General features: G+C 36.9%; 1 protein-coding gene across 1 annotated transcript; it reads right to left on the reverse strand.

Annotated features, from left to right (window-relative positions):
• Positions 1–1233: 1233 nt before the first annotated feature.
• LOC140242778 (xaa-Pro aminopeptidase 1-like) lies at positions 1234–25183 on the reverse strand. The gene is made up of 21 exons (XM_072322537.1): positions 25124–25183; positions 22600–22663; positions 21512–21616; positions 20078–20209; positions 18904–19074; positions 17658–17786; positions 15113–15194; positions 14172–14272; positions 12334–12485; positions 11477–11563; positions 10710–10775; positions 9902–9972; positions 9196–9273; positions 8415–8486; positions 6734–6830; positions 6208–6277; positions 5250–5354; positions 4579–4644; positions 3350–3447; positions 2665–2763; positions 1234–1446 (listed from the first exon to the last, which is right to left on the reverse strand). Exons 1-21 carry the CDS (start codon positions 25181–25183, stop codon positions 1234–1236), a joined length of 2118 nt encoding a protein of 705 aa, XP_072178638.1.
• Between the last annotated feature and the right edge of the window lie 436 nt (positions 25184–25619).

A 25619-nucleotide genomic window follows, 5' to 3' on the forward strand; every position in this document is an offset into this window, starting at 1 on the left:
ATGCAAAGTGGTATTTTCGACTCTCATAATGCTTTTTCTTCTTCTTCTTCTTCTCCTTCTTCTTCTTCTTCTTCTCATTATTATTATTATTATTATTATTATTATTATTATTATTATTATTATTATTATCACTGTCCGTCTTCCGTCCTCCAAGCTGGAGTTTGCTTATTACTATTGCTCGGCTTTTGTTTCTTTAAGACTATAAAAAATTCAACTAAGAAAATCTAAGCGTTAGAGAACGGGGGAGGGGAGGGAGGGGAATGACGCCTTTGAAGCCTTATAATTTCGTCTTGTCACGACATTCTGTGACTATTAAAGTCATTGGTCTTCGCTTTGTGTAATTTTAGCATATTGGATGAAGATTCATACATAGGATTTATAATCTGTTGATGGCTTCCTTTGAGCCCAAAATATAAGCCTATACTTTTCATCTATAGGCCCTACATGCTGAAACTTATAATATGCAATCCCATGATATACTACAGAGAGAAATCTACGCAGTTTGAAATCTATGAAGCAAACAGAGTACAGTGTATGTTACAAAAATATTTCTCGCAGGAAAAATGAGCAAAGAAAATGGGATTCCATCGGATTTCTCATCACAATTTGGTATACCAGTACGTAGACTTACTATCGCTGCATATTTCACCGTGATCCTTTGTGTTTATCAAGTGCACTTATGCTTCGGGTTACTTTAAACTGGTCCTTGCGCCCGCTGTTGAATGATAAGGAGTGATACCCGTCTCCCATTGAAATTCCCTGTTGATTTTTTTTTGGGGGGGGGGGGGAAGGGGGATGTACTCCTCGGATTTTTATACACAACTGGCCCGAATTCACGATGGTGGTACAAATTAATCCATAGTTTAAAAACCATGGACAAAAACTATGGAGCGCCAAGTGTCGCACGAAATATGTCGTTACGAAATTGGTCATTTCGTCGACAAAAATAAAAAAATGACCGTTTCGTTAACGAAATTATATCATTTCGTGGACGAAATGTTCATTTAGTTACAAAATGTTGTCATTTCGTTACAAAATAATCATTTCATCGACGAAATGACTGATTTCGTAACGAAATATTCCATGCGACACTTGGCGCTCCATGGTTTTTGTCCATGGTTTAAACCATGGTTTCATTTGTATACTACCTTCGTGAATTCGGGCCATTGTGTTTATTCGAAATTTGGCTACGCATTATACTGCATTATACACACACACATCGACCATGCAGCACTACGCGTATCTTGTGAGCATCTGAAACAGACACGAGCATATCGTGATCACGAAGACAGTCGTTTCCATGGAGACGGTGGAAGCTCCGCCTATATACTCGAAGTGATACTTCTGGAAGCGAGTTCGGGACAGCATCCATTCCCGCGCGCTGGCAGAGAGTTTACCTTCCAGTTTTTCCCGAACTAATTCGTTGTACGAATTGTACCAGTCAATCTGTAGGGAAAAAAAGTCAATACTCCAAAAGGTAATACAGTTATTCAAAACATATTGGAAACAAGTAAAGAAATCACAATATGGAAATTACATTTGCAATGTCACAAGTCATTGAAAAAGATACAACTAAATAAACAAACATATAGAGATCAGGTAGAGATCAGGTCTCTGATTTGAACACAAGGTTGACCTGACATGAATATTTCAATTGAAATACATTCTTCTTTTTTTTTTTCATGAAAATACAATCCCTCTAGACATCTACGTTCCCGAAACTCTGGTTTCCTTGACATCACTTTGTCATTTTCTTTCTCCTATGTCCATATCTTGCACATGCATGGTTGCGCCCAGATCATCTAACTGTTAGATGGATTTGTCGCCTTATAATTCCCATATAAGATATTACTGTTGTTATTGTTGTAATTATTATGACTGTTATTTTATGATCATCATCATCATTACCATTATTTTTTAATTTCCGTACTTTGAAGATTCTACACACAACACTAGTCACCTCTGCGCGCATATAGGTTTAAAAAAAAAAAAAACTATTATACGTTCGTTCTTTGCTGAAGTAGACCAGCAGAACGGAGATAGAATTATCATTGTGATGTGACTTCACCTTGATATCTTTTGTGCGAAAGATAAGTAAAAAAAGATAAGTAAAAACGTGCATAAGCCTATAAATGCACCCCAACAACAACAAAAAAAGAGAAATAATAGTTATGATTACATTATAGTTAAATGTATTGTTTATCACTGGGAGCAGTGATTAAAAAATGTTCCAGTTATCACATGTGATGCATAATTACTCATGTGTAAGTCAGTTGTATAACAAAACATCCTGGCGTATAAACATTTGGCGATAGCGCCTGAAATACCGATTTGAATCATTAATCATGTACTTATACTGCTTTGAATCATGTTTTTTTTTTCTTTGATGGAAATAAATAAACTTTTGAATTGAAGTGAAAATATACGGAGATATCACTATTTCCTCAGTAAACCATAACTGTAGACGGTTTATTATTAAAACAATTTTCATCATTATTATTGTTCACATTTTATATCTAACTATACTTGACACTGGCCGATGTACTGCTTAACATTTTTACATTGGTTGTTTCTATCCCTAACTCACATTTTAAAACTATTTTTAAGCCTTAAAACTGGGTTTTTGTTTCATCTGCAAATGGTAAATAATGCCTTTAACGTTACCTGCTTGCGTGTGAGATATTCAAACTTAATCAGCCTCGGTTCGAATGGTACGTAAGACATCATCTCAAACTCCAGATACTGGACGCCCTCCTGCGAGAACTATTGGACAAGGACACAAACAAACAAAGAACATTCGTGAGGAGGAGGAGTAGAGATCTTCATTAGATAGTATAGGGGATAGGAATCACGCCCTCTAACGTGCAGACTTGCACAGGATTCCCTGATTCGACCCGAGTGTTTCTACTAATAGAATATTATATTACAGCAATTTCTTTCCACATGTCATTGATAGTTCTAAACTACTGTCTGATACAAACTACGGAAAACGATAAACAGCAAAGATATCTATTGATTGCAATGTCCATAACATTTGCTTGGATTTTGTGTTAGTTTGTTGTTACTTTTTTAAACATGTACTTTCCTCATCACTTAAGATCTTCAATTTCCACAGAACATGATTTTGTTATTTTCACAGATTGAATTGCTCTAATTATGAATGTGGAAAAGTTATGAAAACGTATGAATATTTGTCATTGGCCGGCGAATAGAACCATGCCTGCTACATGTATTACAATTTATACATAGCAATCGAAAATTTCTCTCAAAATCAAAGACGATCTGTCCTCTGTTTGAAAGAAAAGAAGAATCCAGCAAACTTCTCATAATGTTGAAAAGTCTAACTTACTTCCTTCTGCGCCTCCACGACTCTCATCACGTTCGTAAGTCGCACGCCGAAGTCGTTGTCCGAGTTCAGGTCAGGATCCAGGTAGTAATATCCAGGACCTAGATAGGGCAGTACATTTATGCGATAAAAAATAAACTCTACTACAACTGATGTTCAACGTTCGAAGTTGCCATGGTTGCTGCAGCTTAAACTGTGGACAACAGACAGGGTAGGTAATACAGGCAAGACGGAACTATGTACGATTAAGGAGAAATAAGGACGATAACTATGATCAAAATACGTCAAGGTGTCTATGTTGCGCCGATACATGATTGTGTAATATTTCCGTTGTTTCCATGGAGATTTTGTTGTTTTGGAAAGTCAAGCTTTGTCGTCAGTGTATGAACTTGTCATCCGTACTGAAAGAAAATGGTTAAATCAGCAGCCCGGAAGAGATTTCGAATTGCGCTATTAGCAATCAGACAGGGGAAAGAAAATAGTATTTTTTCAACTTGTATGAGGTCTATTGATCGCTTCTCAAAGGTGCGTAGTTCTTTAGCCTGTTTTGATTCTTTGGCAAGAACTGAATTGTTATAAGTATTAAAATCCCGGAAAGGTTGTTGTTGTTGTTGGTTTTTTTTTTTTCGATATGTGATTTTAACTATCCACGGCCCCCCTTACCATTATCAGAAAAGGCAATAGGTTGAATTCATTTAATTATTTCACAAACCCAGTGGTTTTCTAAATATTTTCATCACAATATCATCCTATCAAGAATTGAGCAGAATCCTTGACTTGATTTCCATTCCAGCTACAATCGAGAGAAAGAAAAAAAAAAGACATCGTGAAAACCCGTAAAATTATTACACAAGATAGAGACGATGCTTTTAAAGGCATAATTTACCATTTGCAGATGAAAGCATTAGTGCTCTAAAATAGTTCTAAAATGTGAGTTAGGGATAGAAACAACCACTGTCAAAATTTGAATCCGTATAATCGATGTTAAGTGTTGTTAAATACACAAAATGTGAACAATAGTTATAATAAAAATGTTTCCAGACTAAACCGTATACAGTTACGGTTTATTGAGAAAAACCCTGATATCTCCTTATATTTTAGGTTTCATTGCAAATATTTCATATGGTAGGATGTTTTATGATACAACAGACCTACACATATGCATCAAATGTGATATCTTGAACATTTATGAAATCACTGCTCCCAAAGGTAAACTGGACCTTTAAACTTACCGTTGGAAATTATCATGTTGGGGTAAAACACCTCGTCGAGCGTGTAGTCACCAATATTCACTGGCGCTGTCAAAACCAATAATAGGTAAAGATACGGTCGATGCAGGAATAGACATCTAAACGGTCATAATGCTAATTGAATCGAACACAAGATCAACAGTCAAGTTATTTGCACACAGTGTGAACTCTCGTCCGAAAACTTTCCACTGTTTTCATTTTCTTCACTTTCTTCACAAGCTAACTCCATTCCTGTTAAGTTGAGATATTTGCGATTAAAGATGCTTAAAAAAAAACACGGAAAATAATAAGATACCGGATATTTTTTGTAACAACTGAATAAGTTCAAGAATATTCCTTATTGTGTTACAAGTGACGTACAATGGGAAGATTTCATGTTGCTCTGTCTGATGATGGATTTACTTTGAAATGTTGAAAAGTGGCGCTTAACCCATTTTGCGATGAAACTCCTCAGTGCTATGGACTCATGAATGGGAATGAGTTGCTCAAAGAACATCAGAGCTGAACCATTACAACAAATACGGTAAATGAATAACAAACAAACAAACACAATAAAACAACAACAAGAACGACAACAAGAGCAGCAAAAGTGAAAAGGATCTAACAAACAAACAAACAAACAAACAAACAAACCAATACAAACTGAGATGTACCTTCGTGGGCCAAGAGGTACTGGCCAACCCCGTAACCGGTGGAGTGAAAATAGTCCAGACCGTAGTCCCACAGGGGCTGGCGGGCGAGAGCGTCTAGATCTCGTCCTAAATAGACGCAAAGCAACGTGAGCATGCAAAGTTTAACGGTGTGAAGGTTCATAGAAGCTTTTAATTCGTTAGTCAATTACAACTTCCTAAGCTTTGTAAGTGGGGAACCGCCCATTGTACGTCATACTCGTACAAAGGAGGTTCCGGATTCGAATCCAGGGCACCATCATTGTTCGACACGATCTTGTTTTCCACAAAAGCTGGTAATTGGCCGCCCGATAATACGGTTTGAAGTTTATGATAATAGCAAGGCCCTGTGGAAGACCTCTCGTTGTACACTAACGAGGCAACCTCGGTAAATATAGGACCAGACGGTAAAAAGCGTGTTCGAAATATCAACAACAAACAGATTCGCTGCAACAATTAGTAGATTCCCGTGTGCTGCATGCTAATAATATAGTCCATAATCATAGAACTCGACGTTCAAAAATCAATTATTGTCGTATAGGTTTGAAACGCGTTACATAATAATAATTGCAATATATCCGTTAAGTCAAGTACAGCTAATCTAATAGTACATCAATGGCAGAACAGAAACTACTTTTTATGACTTATTGTATATGAACTTCTTCAGCTAGTGATGCCTTTAAACAACATCGTTCGTGACTACGATCATATCATTTCTGGCAGTCATGATCGCCTGAACAAGTATGTCTTTGTATATTATGCTTATAAACATCATGTATGTCAATATGTATATAATATTTTTATACATATATACATATTTACAGTTAATGCATCATATCGCGTATATCATAATTATCTCCCCTAAGTATTTGATTAAATATATGATGAATATACTATTTTCATAACATCTTCAACATGTCAATGATCAATTTTATAAGCTTACCATAAACATTTGATCGAAAAGACGCCATCGCAAGATCGATGTGGCCCATCAGTACACGGGTGTAAATTTCCTTAGAGGAAAGAGATCACGAATTATCACAAATTAAATCTATTCTCTAAAAGATATGTCATTCCATGGTTAAATTAACGCGTGCTTACATAAAAAAGATAATCTAATTACTTTATGAAAAAATATTTGAAATCTTGAAAGGTTAACTAGTGAGAACAAGAATAAAAAGCTTTTTTGGTCACCTCACCGTTTCGTCATTTCCGTCAAAAACGCTATTTACTTTGCACATTAAACATGTTAAAAAGCATCTAATCTTTGTTCACTCATATTTTTTTCATCTCCTACTTCCGTGATAGTCAGTAATCATTTCGACTAGACTCAAGGAAGAGAACGTTTCTTTTGAAATTACCACACCGGTACAAAACAAACCTAGGAGTTTAAAGGGAGGGCAGATCTGAGAGGGCAATAGTTTAGGAAAGCGTTATTACATGGCTTATTGTATATGTATTCTTCTTACTCTTTGGAAGTCGCTGGGTTGGACGTGTTTGTAGTTTAATGGGAGGTCATACTCGAGGTCAAAGAAAAACGTCCGGGTCAAAGTAGTTGTTCCTTCCCTGTGAGAAACGTTAGAAAACATACACGAACAAATCCCAAACAGTTGCCGGTTCTGGGAAAGCATTCACATCTTTTTGATTGTTAACATTTAAATGATGACTACATAGTGCACCGATACTCAGTATCGACTATACTTAAGTTTCGATTTCAATTTATTTTCGTATTTCTCAATGAAAAATATGTACAACGATTTAGTGGATCAACTACAGATCTTGCATCTCGACATACACATTCGACATTATTATCGACACGGTTCGACAAACGCATCCAAAGAATGAGTTGGCCCAGTCAACGTTTTGGATGATATTCAGGAAATCATGAAAATTGTGTTAGGCCCTTTTAAAGGTTGAGGAATGATATCAATCAACGTGTTCCCCTTACCTCTCAGATCTCACTGTCACATAACAGACAGCGTTAACCCTTTTTATGCCAGTGAGCCAATTGCGCACCAATTTCATACACACATGCCTATGAGGTAGCCTTTTATACAAAAACCTATATTGTGAAGGGAGTTGAAGCAACAATGACTAACCTATCTTCCTCTCCATCAGTTCTATATGCACTACTACTTTGTATGGGATGCATGGTGAGTGGATAGGCTATCGTACAGATGATATTATCCAACGAGCTCGACACCCACGAGCTTGACACTGGGCAAAAAAGGCCCATGAGACCCACACTGCATACAGCCCCGTATTGTAATGTCTCGTGGGCCTTTTTAGCCTAGTTTCGATCTCATGGACCCTATTTGCCTATAGTGTCGAGCTGGTGGACCGTATAGCTCGTGGGCCTATTTTACTTGATGTCGCGAGCTCATGGACCTAGCTCACTTAGTATCAAGTTCGTGGGCTGCATGACTCTTGGGCTGTATGACCCGTGGGTTGTATGACTCGCGGGCTGTATGAGTCGTGGATGTCGAGCCCGTAACCGGCACTCATATACATCGCTATATGTGTGAAACTTACAACAGTGAGTCATCTTGAACGCACGGGAAAACCATGAAAGGACAAGTTCACCTTCATAGACATGTGGGTTGAGTGAATGCAGCAATATTAGTGGAGTACATCAGTGAGAGTTTGAGGAAAATCGGACAATGCGTTCAAAAGTTATGAATTTTTGAAGTTTCTGCTCAGTCACGGCTGGATGAGAAGACTACTATAGCTTGTGATGTCACATGTGTACAACGACATAAAGAAAGACTAAAGAAAATTCAACATATTTTCACTTTTTTTTCGCATAACACAAGAATACTCCACTTCTCTCTTTCAGAAGGCAGGAGGAATAATATCACCCTTAACATACGTCAGTAACAAGTCAAAGAAATGTGCACTTTATTCAAAAAGTAAAGTTTTGTGAAATTCTCTTTTTATTTTCCTTATATCGTTGTACGCACGTGACATCATACACTGTAGTAGTCTTCTCATCCAGCAGTAACTACGCAGATACTCTAAAAATTCATAACTGTTGAACGGATTGTCCGATTTTCCCCAAACTTTCACTGATGTGCTCTACTAATATTGTTGCATTCACTCAATCCATATGTACATGAAGGTGGACTTATCCTTTAAGTTACGTTATCTTACCTGTACTGTGCGCCAATGTCATAAAGAAACATCTGCCCTGTTGTGATAGGTACATCCTCCTCCTCCTTGGGACTGTTAAGGATAAAGAAACACATAAGATGTTATTGCACTCAAAGCATTACAGACAGAGAAATCGAAATTTTTCAGTAGGCCTACTCGGGGTAGTAAGGATCCAGCGGATGACAGAATCACCGGTTAAGATGTGCTTGACTGGGTTCAGAAAGAAACATGCCCAATCGAATACCAGGAAGAAAAAAAAAATGGGCAGCACAAAATTATAAATGATATCACATACAATATTGGATCTAGATTGGTGCTAGAACAAAGAGTGAAAATGCGATCTAGTGTGAAAAAAAAACCACACCGAGTCATGATATTGATAACTATACCATAAGGATTCTACAGGATGCTTGGGCACTGGTCCTAACAGGTTTAACGGACCTACTATGGGGTAAACTCATCAGTAGTGGCACAATGAACAGTATGGAATGCATGGTGAATACATAACCCCGTTCCACTTAAAAAAAGCGGACCGGTTAGAGTGATCAGTTCCGCACCCCTCTTTCTGTTACACACATGAATAGTATTAGACCCTCACGCTTCATTCCCTGTTACCATACCACTTAAATGATAATAGAGATTAACATCACAGAGTCCTACAAGTGCTAATGTATCATTTAAAATGATATTGCACTACCATTATTCTAACATTATCATTATCAGTATCACATTATCATAAAGAGTAATAGTCACCATAATGATAGTAGCAATTCGTACTTACTGGTAATAGTAGTCCGCAGTGTTGGGTCCGATAGCCGCTATGGTCTCGTAGCTTGGATACATATAGGACGTCTGTACTCTGAGTCATGAACATACACAGGTACATACATACACGAATATAAGTAAAGAATGAATACAAGAACCAACATGATCAAGTAGATGACAAATTTGTATACAAACATCAGTTTTTAGAAGAAATGGCCGGAAGAGTGTGACTGGTATAAAATATATTTTGCTCTGACAGATGTGACCGGGAATTATGTGACAAGTTTAAGAAAGTCCTTCCATTAAAATTCATTATTTCTCTAAGTTTATTCGTCGCAACAAACAACCAATTAATTAACTAACTAGCACAATATGAAGGCTTGAAAAACATTATCCCCTGACAATGAATACGTAAACATCTAAATTATTCATCGTTTCATACAAAATCGTTTGATTAGAAGCAACATGGACATTGAGTAAAGAAATAAAGAGAAAACGAGTCGTCAAAATCAAACAAAGCAGCAATCTCATTTCATCATTGTATTAGGTCAAATCAAAGCTAGAAATATAATTCTGTTCAATCAAGAAACATGCATACACCAAAACAGAGAGAAAATATACAGGAACTTCAGTCATGTCAGTGTTGCTGTGGGAAAAGTGGCGAATAAAAAGCCGACATGAAATGAAAATTCATCAATCAAAGTGTTTCTATGTCCACTCACTCTCGCAGTGTTTCGGTCCGCTCTGACACCATCCATTCAGTCAACGTGTTGATATCACCCACAGTGGGATCCTCCATTTAGAAATGGGGGTGAGAGGAGGAGATGGAGGAGATAGAATAATTTGTTTCAATTACAATGTACTTCATTATGTAGGGTATTACTTCTCCACATGGCGTGTGACAATAACACTCCTCCACCGCCATCTTGGAATTACTATTGATTATTGCACTAGTCTTCGAAGTTCATCTTTTTCTTTCTTTCTTTCTTTCTTTCTTTCTTTCAACCTTTTTCTTTTCTTTTTTTTTCTCTCTTTCTTTTTTAAAGCTACTTTTCAACATCTATATTTAAATAAGGAACATGTATATTCTTATAACAACAAAATATCTGATTTTATACGGAGAGCGAAATAAAATGTTCGAAGAATTTATGGTATGAAATGCACACCATTAGTCTCAAAAAGTGCAATGATTACTGCTTTTATGCAAATGTATAATATTTGATAAAATAAATTAATGATTGTCGCAGAGCCTGAAACGGCTTTGAATTGTTTTGGGCATAGACTATAATCAATTTTGTTATGAAATGTGCAGAACTTACTAAAGGCGATGTTTACATTTTTTTTCCATGCATTTGAGCACTCACACTGAGTGGTAAAGGGCATTGTAAATATCCCCTATTATTATTATTATTATTATTATTATTATTATTATTATTATTATTAGTAGTAGTAGTAGTAGTAGTAGTAGTAGTATTATTATCATTATTATTATCCTTATTATTTACATCTGCAAAATCGTGAGATACTTACATCCATAGTATGCAGTCTAGCGCTCATCCAATATATCATTTCTATCATATTCACTGAATCAACGACCTAAACAGCAAAGAAAAAAACAGGAACAAAGACTGGTAAAGAAAGATGTAGCTTGGGTGAAAATGACATCAAATTAATAGATCAATCTAGTCAGCGTACACTTTCATCAAACCTGATGCCCCCTTAAGTCATTTTCTATGGTTAAGTAATAAAACATATAAGTCTCGCAATGACTTCCAGTACCACAAGCAAACACTTTGCAAACACAAATAGAAGAAAAAAAAAAGACTTGAATTTGATTAGTTTATGTAAGTGATATTTGCGTCAACGAAACATCTTTCACTCGAAGAATATTATTAATGCATTTCCGATCAGCGTTTATTGACAATACACATTTACAGACTTTTACCGTTAATCTTTCAGCAAGAGCTTTGGTAGAATGCGAAACTGAATGTATCAGTATGATCATTGTTCCTGTAAATTGTAAAACCAGAAATTCAGTAAAAATCTCTGCGTAAACAATGCGAAGAAAATGCTCAGCGATTTCTGCTTGGGGGGGGGGGGGCATTGCATGAAGCGTTTTGTCTCGACAAATTTGTCGTTCATATTTGGTTTCAGCCATTCAGATGCAAGGATTTCAGTAGCTCATAACAGTTTGTCAAAAAAAAAAAAAAAAAAAAACCATCTGACACAAAACCCTTCATGAAATACCCCCATCAGAGCACCAGACTTTAGGGTGCAAACTAGCATGGGGTACTTACAAAGGCCTCCTCCATATTTTCCCGCTCCTTACTGTTCTTCACTGCCTTCATGAGCAGAATGGGAGACGGTTCCATCAGGTACTTCCTCTGCATAAATGGAAATATTTAAAAAGATAAAAGACTGTTGTATCTTTCTTAAGTAAAAATATATACAAAAAGCCAAATGAATCCACCCACACACACACACATACACACAAGGACACAGAGAAGCGCACACACTCACATTCACGTTGCGAACTGAAATACAAATTTACATGTGCACACAAAGTCACTTCGAAACTACCATTGGGGTTCACACTCATTAAAAATGTACATGGACGCCACTTTACTTGAATAAATAATAAAAACGCCTACTCAGGCTTCTATAATGACGTTGACTCCGATAACAGCTATAGATATTGAAATAAATAGACCATAATTATAAGGATGTATGAGCATCTTATAAAGGAGAAAATTTAGCAAAGATTCTTGAACAAGACACTTAAATCGCTATTTGGGAGGCGATATAACATATGACACTGTATGACACCTCATCTTATACATATTGTCGTGAGTTGCAATGAAACTTCCACCGTTTATGCTGGTATCACCGAATCATAGTTATGATCTCATCAAAGCCATGTTGAATTTTGATTGCAGTTTCCATTGTAAAATTAGAGAGAGAAACAGCTAAGACAGAGATATAGATAGATAGAGATATATAGATAGACAGTTAGATAGATAGATAGATAGATAGATAGATAGATAGATAGACAGACAAACAGATATAGATAGATATATATGTAGATAGACAGATAGATAAATAAATGATAGATAGATAGATAGATAGATAAAACAAAAAAGGGGAGTGAGCTCACATCGTCGTTGCCGACTTTCCTCATGATGGACTCGTAGACGAAGGTGTTGGTGTCATTGCTGAACCAGATCTTCTGGCTGAAGACAAGATTGTTGGTTTGCTCAAGATCATCGTAGAAGGCTGTCACGTCTCTGACGGTGATACAGTCGGGCGCTAAGGGGCGAACATAATTCTATGTATAAATAAACATCCCAATCACAGAAATGCAAACACATACGCACACATACGCGCTGTAAGGGGCAAACATTTATTTATATATTTTATGTATGAATAAACATCCTATTACACACAGATATACAAACACATACACACAATCGGGTGTTAACGGGAGAAGGTATTTAATAATGTATTTTGTATATATTTATATATCAATTCAATTCAATTCAATTCAATTCAATTCAACTCAGTTTTATTTCTCCCATCCAGTAAGGAGTGAAGCAAAATATAATAAAATATACAGCATGCCTAAAACAATCACATAGTTTGATTAACTTCAATCAAGGAAAAAATTAATACAAAACGAAAAAACGAACAATAAACATCCTACACACATAAAAGCGAAAACACACACAGTCGTCGAGTGCTCACAAGTAAACATTTAGGCATTAAGGCAAATACAAAGAAATATTTCTTGGCACAATATCATACGGTACAGTAATCATTAAACATGTACCTCTTATACTCAACAACAAGGCAATATTTGGTCCACCCCCTTTCCTTTTCTTTTACTTTGCTGCTTGACCCTTCGCCCATATTATAACATATCCAATCATTTTCTTAGAAGTGCTGACCATCAACACTTTCGCGCTTCATCACCTGCACACGCACTCACAGGCACCACTCCTGTTTACCAAGTAATTGTATAAAACTGGATTTACACGCACTTTAACATGGCCCATCTGTATTAGTGTTCAAGTACTACAATAAAAAATGGTAATTTAACTCTGGCTGTCCGTCTGTTCAAGCACGGCTTATAACGGCGGCCCTCTGCATCATATGTGTCTTTACATACAAAATATGACTTACTATGTAATATGTCAATAATTTTCAGAATTGTATTTGTGTAATTGAACCTGCCTTTGTTATTTTTGTTATTCTGAAAGAAAATATGAAATGCAGAAAATAAAATCTTTTCAAACAATTCATTTATGTATTTCATGTATTTTATACACATCCTTCAAACACTGTACATAGAAAAATAAACCCACAGACACAATATGGTTGAATTATTATATAAAGTATCCTGTTCACAACACACGCATATTTATATGGGATTATACGCAGTTAGATTATACATTTTAATATGTGCATAATTACGTGTGTGTTAAATTTATGCTTATTTGACGACAGTCTTCTGCACTCCCATTCCCAATACAATATGTACCATACCATAATTCAATCAGATCACTTGTTTTGATTACTCCCAATCGACGTGTTTTCTTATTCTTTTCTTCAATCTCTTAACAGCTTTATTGTACGCGTGTAAATTTCACTGTATTTTCGGATGTATACACTGTATGCCCTATTGTGTAGAAAAAAGGAAATGACTGTATTTCATTTGTATAGGCCTATAATCAACGCAGAAAACTATGAATAAATTCATCTGAATTGGATTGGATTGAATTGAATTGAATTGAATTGAATTGAATTGAATTGAATTGAATTGAATTGAATTGAATTGAATTGAATTGAATTGAATTGAATTGAAATGAATTAAAGAAATATATGTGTGTAAAAAGGTACTAGGCGAACCAGTACCTCCTTGGCAGCGCTGGAGAACATAAAAAAGTTCTGAGTATCAAACGCCAGAAGATTGTCACCATGTAAGAGTATACTCACAGCCGGTGCATCGGGTCGTGTCGAGCTCAAGGTGTTGGCGCACGGGATTGTACTCGTTCTGATCGTTTTCAAGCCGACTGCCCGCGTCAAAAATGTAGAGACTGGTAGGGGGAGCGATGATTTGAAGACATTAGATCTCAGATTTTGTGGAACACAACGAATGGGATGGGTATAAGAAAAAGAGGAGAAGGGAAGGGGGAGGAGGGAGGGGAGAAGGGAGGGAGAAGGAAGGGAATGGGGGGAGAATGCAGAGGGGCGAATACAGGGAGGAGGAGGAGAAGGAGTAGAAGGAATGTTACGGGGAGGAGAAGGAGAAGAAAAGGGGATGGGAAATGTTGGAGGGGTAGGGAGAGAAAAAGGGGGAGGAGGAGGGGAAGGAGATAGAAGAAGATGGGAGAGGGAGGGAATGGAACAGGGGGGGGGGGGAGACTGGGGTGGAGCGAGAGGGGACGGAGGAGGCTCAGGAGAGAACCTGGCTCCCTGTCATGTCTGTAGCCATGACAGCTCACGCGATAGATGCAGGCCCAATGGCCGTGTTGAACAGTTTATCAGGTGAAATTGCAACTTTGTTCGGAATTACATGAAATGACAAGTCAACGTGTTTGGTTTTGTATGTAACTCTACAATTTACTTTCATAAAGCTTTCAATATGAGCAATTGCAACTATCACGTAGATCATCAAAGTGTTGAGGTTGCTTGAAAAAGCATGATAAACCAAAAGGGTTGTTCTCTAGTTGAAATAATAGCACATTTCATTCAAATATTGAATGTCATCTCGATACAATATCTGATGAAAAACTGCTAGCTTTTTAAAGCTATTGATGGAAACTAATGAACGAATGATGAAGAAGACGCCGAATAACCTTAATTGTAAGACTAGTTCTAGCTCAAGAACATAAATATTGTTAGAGAACTGTAACGTGTGTGCACTCTGAGCATACTTGATATAGGTGAGTCCGATGGCAGCATACGAGATGAAGAGAGGATTAAATGGAACATCTTCACCTCGAATATTGAAAAGCCCTGAAAAAAGAAAAATAACTTTATTTTCAGTTAGATTGGTAATACAAAATCATTGCAATTAAGGTTTTATGTTTGGATCTATTAATTGTGTGTTAGTTGTTGAGTTAACTGCTACAACATACATTAACAATTATGTTTGTTTTTTGTTTGAATGATACTTTATTTTCTGCAAATCAATATACATAAATTACGTAATAATGAACATGTGGGAAACATACAAAGTATATTTAAAACAGAGTCGTTCGACTTGCATAAACAAGGATATAAAAGAAAATTAATGATATAATATACAGTATGCATGTCTATGCAAATGGGATTACAATAACAATTGTATTTAAGAAGCGATTACGCAGAGGGCCGCCATTGTAAGCTTTGCTTGAAAAGATGGCCGGCCCGAGGAAAAGGTAGGGACGTACTAGAGTCGTAATAATACAAATTCTGCTGCGAAGATAGCAGGGGAAAATAAACTGATGTGTGATGGTGGTGAATGTGCGTGCAAGTGCTTGAAAGTGCAGATAGGCTGGAATTTAGGATAATAGAATTGGTTTGCTGGAAGAGGGAACGATATGCGATATTGCTATCGGGAGACCAACATTAGTCATATAAATTATTTGTTTTTAGTTCGTATTGGAAGTATACTGTAATAAAATGTGTTTCTTTAAGTTTGCTTTGAATGAAAGCAAGGATGCACACTGTTGTGTTCCATGTATTCGGACCTTGGTGTCTGATCGACTTTGAGCAAGTAAAAGCTTTGGATTACTTAAATGAAAATCATGGAAACGACGGGCAGGGTATGAGTGAATATGGTCATTGGTTACTAGGGTTATTATGAAAAAGTGGTAATAAATTTCGAATGTGTTTATACATAAATATGGCAGTTACTGAGGTATGAATGTATATCATGGGCCTTTAGAGTTTTTAGGTGATAGAATACGGGATCACTGTGAGCCAAGAAATTTTAATGTGTGCATATACGAAGAGTCTTTTTCTGGAGAAGAAAAATTGTATTCAATTTAGTTTTGCTACAGTTGCCCCATACAATATTGCAGTACTTTCCATATGGTAGAAATATAACATTATTAAAGTTTGATCATTAATTAAGTATTTTATTCTCCTTAAAACACCAGTTGCTTTAGATATTGCTGTTGTAATATTCTGGACATGAGTATTCCAAGTTAGATTGTTATCTAGGGTCACTCCTAGAAACTTGGTTGAATGTTTCTCAGCAATGTTTGTATCATCAATAGAAATACTTTGAGGAAGGGTGGGTTGGGATTGAAGCGTATGAAAGTGTATAAAACATGTCTTATCAATATTCAGTGAAAGCTTGTTACTTCTAAACCATTTCGAGATGTTGCTTAATTCCACATTTAGTGTATCAACCAGTGTTACAATGTCCTTGTGGGATAAAAAACGTTGGTGTCGTCTGCAAATAAGATGAAGTTTAAACGAGGAGAGGAATTGATAATATCATTAAATGTAAATCAAAAAAAGTAGGGGCCCGAGGATAGATCCCTGAGGGACACCACATGACACGTTAGAATATAATGAGTGACTGGATTTAAATGCAACATATTGTTTTCGATGACTTAGATTACTTCTGAACCACGACAAAGTAATCCCTCTCACGCCATAATTATGTAATTTTTCAAGTAAATTGTCATGATCAATAGTGTCAAATGCTTTACTAAGATCCATAAAAACTCCAATTATGTGCTCTTTTTTAGTAAGCGCATCAATAATATTGTCGACAGATTTGATTATAGCATAATCGGTAGAAAATCCTTTCCTAAAACCAAACTGATTCGAATTTAATATTTCATTTTCAATCATGAACGAGTAGAGACGCTTGTAAACTACTTTTTCTACAATTTTCGATATTACAGGTAACAATGAGATGGGTCTATAATTTTTCACCATTGATGGATCTTCTCTTTTATAAATAAATTTGTGTTGATGAAATATGTTGATGACAGTGATACTATCCCACTGATTGTGATAAAGTCAGTTTTTAAAGCTGTAACATTTTATCTTGAAGACAAAAATACGGTGAGCTAGGTGACGGGTTCGATTATTTGAATATGCAGACTACAACATCAATTTTAACATATGACTAATTAACGATCTAAGTTTTTAACAGTTGCTTCATTACAGTATTTTATTCTTATGCATGATGACTCCACTTCACGTGGTCATTAGCGCTTTGAATATTTTACTGCTAAAACGAACATTATTAAAAAAAAAACCGAACATTATCATATGTATATGCACACGTACAAAAGCCTGTATATAATTATTATTACATATATATTTATATATGCATGTTTATGATTGTGTGTGTCTGTGTGTATGTATGTATGCGTCTTTCCATGTGTTCTTTTCAACTACGTTGATCTTGATGATCTTGATGTTTTGAGTCGAGCAGAACGTACAATCATCTGATACATTACAATATTGTCATACATGCGATTTCATCGAGTCCGTTCACAATGAGAAGGTCCACGCCTCTGGACGCCATGATGTCCCGGACGTTCCGGAAGTTTTCCGGATTGTCCGTCATTTCCTGAAATATCTTCTGCTGCCACGTATAACCTGGGACGAAACGAACGGAGGAAGACTATACAATAGCCTGGGCTCGACACCAACTTTTTTTCCGGTTCGGGCCATTAAAATATTTACATTTGAAGTTTTGCTGGGCTGAAAAAGATATGTAGTGGCCCGAAATAAATGCGAAAGTAATGATCCATTTTTAATCGTAGTTGCCCGATCGGGCCACCAAAACATAAATTTGGTGACCCGACACCAGTTTTTTAAGTGGCCCGCGGGCTACCCGGCCACAACTCATATGAGATCCTGTGATAGTAATTCCGTAAGAAAACGGTAGCTAAAGAGAAACTATGTTAAACGTAACACACTTTGAATTACAGATAGACAGAGATTAATGGCCTGCAACAGAAATGAATTAGCAAGAAGGAAAACCGTAAAGTGAGATTGGTGGATGAACGGTAAATTTTCCAGGATTAACGAAATAAGTCCGCTTACACTATACTGGAAACGAAAGGAAGCGAAGAAATTAAATTACGACTGTACGAGTATATAGCAAAGAGAGGGTGGGGTGGGGAGTCATACAAAACAACACGCGTTGTTTACAGGCAATTCAGAGACGAATATGAAATCAAAGTCCCATGGATGAAGCGTAATAGCTTAGCAACGTAGACACAGATTGGAAGAAAAAAGATTCAAATACATTTTAAACGTTAAAAAATACATGATCCCAATGTTATATATGTTTAGTTTCAGGGTATAGGAGGTGGAGATCTCTTCTAATGCGCTGGCCTCAGCATTAAATAGTGAAATAAATTTATACTTGACAATTAGCACATGCTTGCTATTTTGTTTGCACCATGTGAAGAGTTTGAAAGCGATTGTAAAAACAATTTATCTCCGTTTGTGTCTATTTGAGATATTTGAGATTTTAAAGTTGCAAAATGATAAAGAAAATGATCCGCAAATGTATAACATTCTTAATCATAATCATATAACTTTAAGATTATTATTCGTGATATGTAACAAGTAAGGTATGACTGGAAAGATTTTATTGTGATCTGTCTGATGATGGACTTACTCTAAATGTTTCAAAATGGCGCTTAACACCTTTTTGCAATCAAACTCTTCATGAAGTTTCGATGGTAGTTGGGATGGTGCCTACCTGTATACACAACCTGGTCTTGAACAAAGAGCTTCTCCCCAGGGTAGGGATCCTTCTCCCCTTCTAGGGTTATCCACGACAGGTCGACAAGGTTCTCGTCCGGTTCGGTCTTGAAGAGGTTCATGGAGCGCTCCTCTAGAAAGTTTGTCTCTTCCAGTTTATACCAGTCTCCTGTAAATCATGGAAATCAATCAAGGTAACGAATGAATACAGTGCAAAATAAAACAATGAAGAAATTATCTTTTTCTTCACTCGAGAGCTTAATAGCTGGTGTGCTCTCTTACTCGTATAGTCTCTTCCAAACTTCATTAGACTACTACCAATCATCTACTCCTTATGTTTCTGTCTTTGCGACCTCCAGTCATAACACTTTGACTTTGAACCTATATACAGAACTAAGTGGTTGGTCTTTTCTTCTATTGCTTTCATGATTTTATCTTTTCCGAAGTTATTTTCTTTCCAATCCAATTACAATGTTAATTCTATGGTACGTGAAAGTTAGCGTTTTATTTCTTTTCTTTCAGTACGTCTGTCATTTTTATATAGCCATTGATATACCATTGAAGGAGACATACAATTAGACGATGTTGAAGCTTTCTTGTAGGTCATGTCAGAGAAATTTGACCTATCTTCTTGTGCCATAAGCATCAGATATCTGTTCTTTACTCCCGCATAGAATAAGTAAAAAGTTACATTCACATCCTCCCGACTGTTTTTCTTGGAATTACAACTGTCAACGGTGTCAGTAATAGTAATTCCTACGTGTGATATTCATTTCGTTGACTATTTCAGCTTTTAAAATTTATTGTATCTGGTATGTGAAAATGGTGATGTGTAAATGAAAGCAAGAGAATATTAAGTAGAGGGGCGAAGGTTGAGGTGGGAATTTTCTTGTATTTGTCTCCCGTGATTCCTTTTTTTTTTTTTCCCGACATGTTTTATTTGATTTACATATCGGCAGTTGCGATCTTACAAATTGTCATTTGTTAGCAGTTAGAGGGAGACAAATTGAAGAAAATGTTCACTTCAATATGTGTAAATGTGTGCATGTTGGGGATGGGGTGGAGTAAGGGGAGGGTGGGACGAACTCAGCAAAACTTTTCATGTTTCCGTGACGACACCATGGCAACAGCCATTATTGACACTACCACGAAGGTCGGTTGGGCTGACTCACGGTAAGGCATGAGAAGCGGATCGTAGCCCACTCGAGAGCCAATGTCCATCCCAGCGCCCGGCAGCTCGCCGATTTCCAGGTTCTTGTCGTCCCGGATCAACCACTCCCAAGGCGTCAGGTAGTTGGAATCTCCTGGATAGGGGAACAAAATGGTGGAATGACCATTTCAGAGAGAGAAATCACACGATGAGAAGTTTAAGTGTAAGGAGTAAGAGTGGAGTAGTGTGGTACGGTGGATATAAATCTTGACTTAAGAATGGAGGTCCCGGGTTTGATTCCTGCCATGTGCTTTCGTCCTTCGACAAGTTGTTTGTGGTACCTACGGTTACAGCTCGTTATTCCGAAGGTTCGTTATTCCGAAGGCTCTTTATTCCTAAGATTCGTTATTCCGAAGGCTCTTTATTCCTAAGATTCGTTATTCCGAAGGTTCATTGTTCCGAATTTCATTTTCGGATTAACCAATCTTCGGAGTAACGAACCTTCGGAATAACGCCACAAATTGTCGGATTAACGGACCCTATTTCATTTTCGGATTAACGAACCTCTAGGTATAGGGAATTTGCGTGTTTCGGATTAACGACCCTTCGGAATAACGAACCTTCGGAATAGCGAACCTTCGGAATAACGAACAGCACCCATACCTACGATGTCCGTGTCGACTCGGATCTAAAATTGGGTACCTGGCAATGCTTGTGTAATATCGATGGCAGTGTACTCTGGAAGAACAGTGATAACAGTGAAGAGGCTTTCCTGGTCAAAAGACCGTTAGTAGTATGATTATTACATTACACACAATATCTAGAGTAGAGATTTCAGGGGTTAACATTTTGAAGTGAAAACGCCAAAAAATAATGCACCACGTGTGAAAAAAAGTGAAGGATCTACTAAATGGTATTTTTCCCTCTAACACTTTACTTTCTGAGAGTTCGGCTACTTATATCATTGTAATTATCATTTCCTTAAATCGATGACACTTGTATCTCTGATAAAGTATAACTTCGACCATTTTGCCTGTGATATTTATCCATTTGACATATTTCCCTCTTAACAATCTTTCTTTATGCTCATCTACCACATCTTCAACATTTTAACCCCCATCTGATTACTTTGGACATCCTTTGCTGTGGTGTTGTTGTTCTATGTTATTGTCGTTTGATTGTTTGTTTGTTTTACCCCTGACTCGACCCCCAGTCGGTATACTACCGCTATGAGAAGACTGTAAATTACGGGCCCTGCTTTTCAACAGTCCCCTATTTTTTTGTTGTTGTTGTCGTATTGACATAAGAGTCACAGCGCTTATTGTACTTCAACACTCAACCGTATTTCCTTTCAGAGTTGTACTGATATTCTGTATTTGTGTATATGTCAATGTTTTTACTGTTATTATATTTGTTGGAAATGAAATAAATGAAATGGATGCAGTCTTGGACTCACCCAGAATCATGATCTCCCAATCACAAATGAGCTGCTGCCTGGCGAGGTACTCAAACCGTGGCTCAGTCCAGATGGCAGCTCTCAGCTGAGTCACTATGGCATAACCTGTTTGCAAAGAAAAAATGAGGAAGACAAACAAAACAAAATGAGACAATATAAACATTGATAATGGACTTTTTTGTTTTTTGTTTGTTTGTTTGTTTTTTATGACATGCCATTGCAATGATGCAATCAAACTGAATGGGTGAAGAGACACTGAAACTGTCACTGAGAACATATTCCTCTACAGAATTAAGCCCACACGTCAGGATCCCCATACGCATATCACATGCGGTTCCGATTATAAATCTTGCAATTATTTCTTTATATAAGTCAATCAAAGAAAAGTTTTTTTTTTTTTTTTTTAATCTCTGGCATTTGGTGCAGCCATCAAAGTAATTATACTTCTTCTTTTTGTTTCTTTTTACAAAAATCTCCGGCTTTTGGTGCGTTGTCGCACCATCCTCTTGAGTAGAATTGTTAAGTGTTTTTCATTGTTTTGCTTGTTTGTTTGGTTGTTTGTATGTTTTGCTGAAGTGATTGCCAGTCGAGACCAATCGACTGATTTTGATGTCAACCAAAATGGAGAATTATCCTTTATGTAAACTGGTCTGCATGCATTGATTTTTATGCGTTTTGAAACAGAGAATAATTAAAGAAAGAAACTGACGATATACAGAAGCTCAAAAAGATTGCCAACTTTATTGTAGATGATATTATTATAGGTGGAAAATGACAAATAACATTGTGACCTATATTTCAAAACCACACCAACGGGCACATGAAATTAGAAAAAAAAAATAATAAACACATAATAATAGTTCAAGGAAACGTAAGACACAAAGGAATACAACATTTACCACGCCCGTTAAGCGTATTCGCAGGAACAATGTAGTACCAAATTTAGCAACTCAGTTTTATCCTCAGCAAAGCTGTTTGAAAATGGCCAATATTATTGAACATAATATAAACACGTGTCGTATAGACAGGTAAAACAAAATACAAATAATAACGAAGACGGGAGTGAAAGATCAGATTGTTATACTCACCGCCGGTACCGTTGAATCCCGACATCCAGTAGATACGCCTATCCGGATCGGCTGGGTACTCGCTCTGTTTCATGTTGGATCCATATTGTATATATATTTGTGAAAGATACAAAGGTTAAAAGTTTTTGTTTTCTTAAGATAGACATATAAGGAAAATTGAACAACACTTTCACAATGTGTGTATATCAGTTTTCAAAACGGTTACCTCAAAGGCATAATTTACCATTTGCAGAAGAAACAAAAACCTAGCATTTAGTGCTTTGAAATAGTTCTTAAATGTGAGTTAGGGATAGAAACAACCACTGTAAAAATTCGAATCCGTATAATCGATACACAAAATGTGAGCAACAGTTAAGATGAAAATGTTTCCAGACCAAACCATCTACAGTTATGGTTTAATGAGAAAAATACTGATATCTTCTTATATTTCAGGTTTTATTGCAAAAATGTTATATGGTAGGATGTTTTGTGATACTACAGACCTACACATATGCATCAAATGTGATATCTTGAACATTTTTTGAATCACTGTTCCCAAAGGTAAACAGGACCTTCAACAGTGTCATGATAATTACAAAATGATCTTTGTAGCCTTTTTAGTGTTAGCACTGCTTACCAAGAGGACTTTATTAGTATTATTCCCTCAACATTGCCTGTACCCATTTATACACCAGAATCGGGACAAACATCATAGGTAAATAATAATTATGTATATAATGATAATTTATACAGTGTAATGATAATTAGCGTTGTCCCTGTAATGCGCTCAAGAAAATAGACACTATTATAGAATATACAACATCTCGCCTCAGGAAATAAGCACTTTAGTGGGGCAGATGTGTGAAAAAGATGCTCACATCCGGCGGAAAGTATGAAATTTTGCATATAAAAGTATTTTTGGGTGCTGATTTCAAAATTGCCGGATCCAAGAGATCTGATGACTGGGTCGGCCGCGATTTTGAATTCCAATATGGCCGCCGTTACAAAAACACTTAAAGATCCCTATCTTCAGTTCTGAATAACATAGGCCATTGAAATTTGATACATAAAAGCATGGTGATATGACGACTTCAATAACAGACTTATTTGATATGTCTGATAAGCTGCACGGCAACCAATTTGAATTTTCCTACATAGTTGCCATGTTGTAGTGTGGAAAATTTCTATCTCGGGTTTGTAAATTAGGCTGCCTGATTGAGCGCGCGTTTGTAATTGATTGAGTGCGCGCTGTTGTATTTACATTGTGACGTCAGTGAAAGGTGCATTATGCTTTATTTTTGCTGCACTTTTGGGCATGCCCGTGAATGTTAGTCATGATGTTTGTCTTGGCAGCCATATTGGAATTCAAAATAGCGGGCATTGCGTTTGTCAGACACATCACATTATTCCATTTTTTAACTCAGCATGTAAAAATACCTGTTTGCAGCTAATTTCCGCGTCACTCATCACTTAGAACTTGAGATAGGGATATCGAACTTTTCGTCAAGGCGACCATCTTGATATTCAAAATGGCGGCCATTCTATGTTTGTCAGACACTTCAAATTTATCTGTCATCAAATTCAGCATGTCATAACACTCTTGTGTATCAAATTTTGGTGCCACAGGTCATTTAGAACTGAAGATAGGGATGTTTAAATATGTTTTGTGATGGCGGCCATATTGGAATTCAAAATGGCGGCTGACCGCGTGGTCAGATCTCTTGGATCCGGCAATTTTTGAAATCAGCGCCCCAAAATACCGTTACATGCAAAATTTTATACTTTCCGCCGGATGTGAGCATCTCGACCAATTTTTTGCTTCATATCTACCCCACTACTTGGTAGGCCTCAAAGTCGGGACCTCCGTTTGAAAGTGAGAAATCTTATTCACAATACCAGAGTGTCCTAATCTTTGCAGAGTTTACAACGTGAGTCTTTTCTATTAAAAGACGTGATCCTCGAAGTTGACACATTTAACACACATAGTATCGTTTCATTCAGTATACCAATGTGTGTGTGTGTGTGTGTGTGTGTGTGTGTGCGTGTTTGTGTGTGTGCACTTAGGCCTACCCATGGTGTAAAACGAGGACGCACATACGAACTTTACATTTACACCCAAGGACACGCAGAGAACCGAGGGCGTCCTCGGTACGCAGACCATTCCAAACGGTCTGCTTTTGTGTGGTTTTTGCATGTATAGGGGTACATTATTTATAGGTCATCGATTAGAAGTATTGCAATAATATTCCTCGGTTGGATGGTAAGACAGTGTAAACGAATGAGTCCTCGGTTGACAAGAGTCGTACTGACACACAGATCCTCGGATATGCGGTAAAATTCTTATGGGTAAATCAGGTCCTCGGTTTCAACCATAGACGCGTATATGTGTGTGTGTGTGTTTCCTCACAAGAGAAAGTCAAACTTGCCTCTTTGTAATAAACGGGTAAACACTACTTCAAATTAATACCGTTAATATGTACATGTTAAGAAACAAAATTTTAATGATACATGCAAATGAAGCTTTTATTGGACTGGAAGTACTTACGCCATGTGAATCGTAGCCCGGTATAATGTACGCCTCGTACTGGAATTTAGGCAGGCTCATCTGGCGTCTGAGCTCCTGTAGACGAGGGAATGAATCGAACGATCCTGGAGGTTCGTACTGTTAACAGAAAAAAAAGCAAAGGAAGGATTTAATATACATCTGTAAACAAACCAAAGACAGAACTGTAAGTCTATATATGATTTTCTCGCTTTCTCTAATTTACGTTTGTAAATGTGACCTTTGGGGCATATCCCTGTTTCACAAAAATAGATGCAATTAAACACACACACACACACACACACACACACACACACACACACACACATAGATTTGCTTCCTCAAAGAAATTAATGCTTATGTAAACTTGTTGGAGTAAAAAAATGGTAGAAACAAGACAGGTCGCATATCGACAGTGCAGTGTGCACACATCACAACCAGTTTACTGAAAACAAAATGTGTCAGCGTAAAAGAAGAAGTAATCAATGTGAAAAAATCA

Source organism: Diadema setosum, chromosome 19, assembly GCF_964275005.1.
Source record: "Diadema setosum chromosome 19, eeDiaSeto1, whole genome shotgun sequence".
Taxonomy (NCBI): domain Eukaryota; kingdom Metazoa; phylum Echinodermata; class Echinoidea; order Diadematoida; family Diadematidae; genus Diadema; species Diadema setosum.

What these genes read in the sequence shown, in the direction of transcription:
- LOC140242778 (XM_072322537.1), bottom strand. Translation starts at nt 25,183, where the DNA reads ATGAGCCTGCCTAAATTCCAGTACGAGGCGTACATTATACCGGGCTAC. An exon ending in CACGACCCGATGCACCGGCT is followed by an intron (nt 12,486 to 14,171) that starts GTGAGTATACTC and finishes TTCGCCCCTTAG; the next exon opens with CGCCCGACTGTATCACCGTC. An exon ending in TTTTCGATCAAATGTTTATG is followed by an intron (nt 5,355 to 6,207) that starts GTAAGCTTATAA and finishes GCGTCTATTTAG; the next exon opens with GACGAGATCTAGACGCTCTC.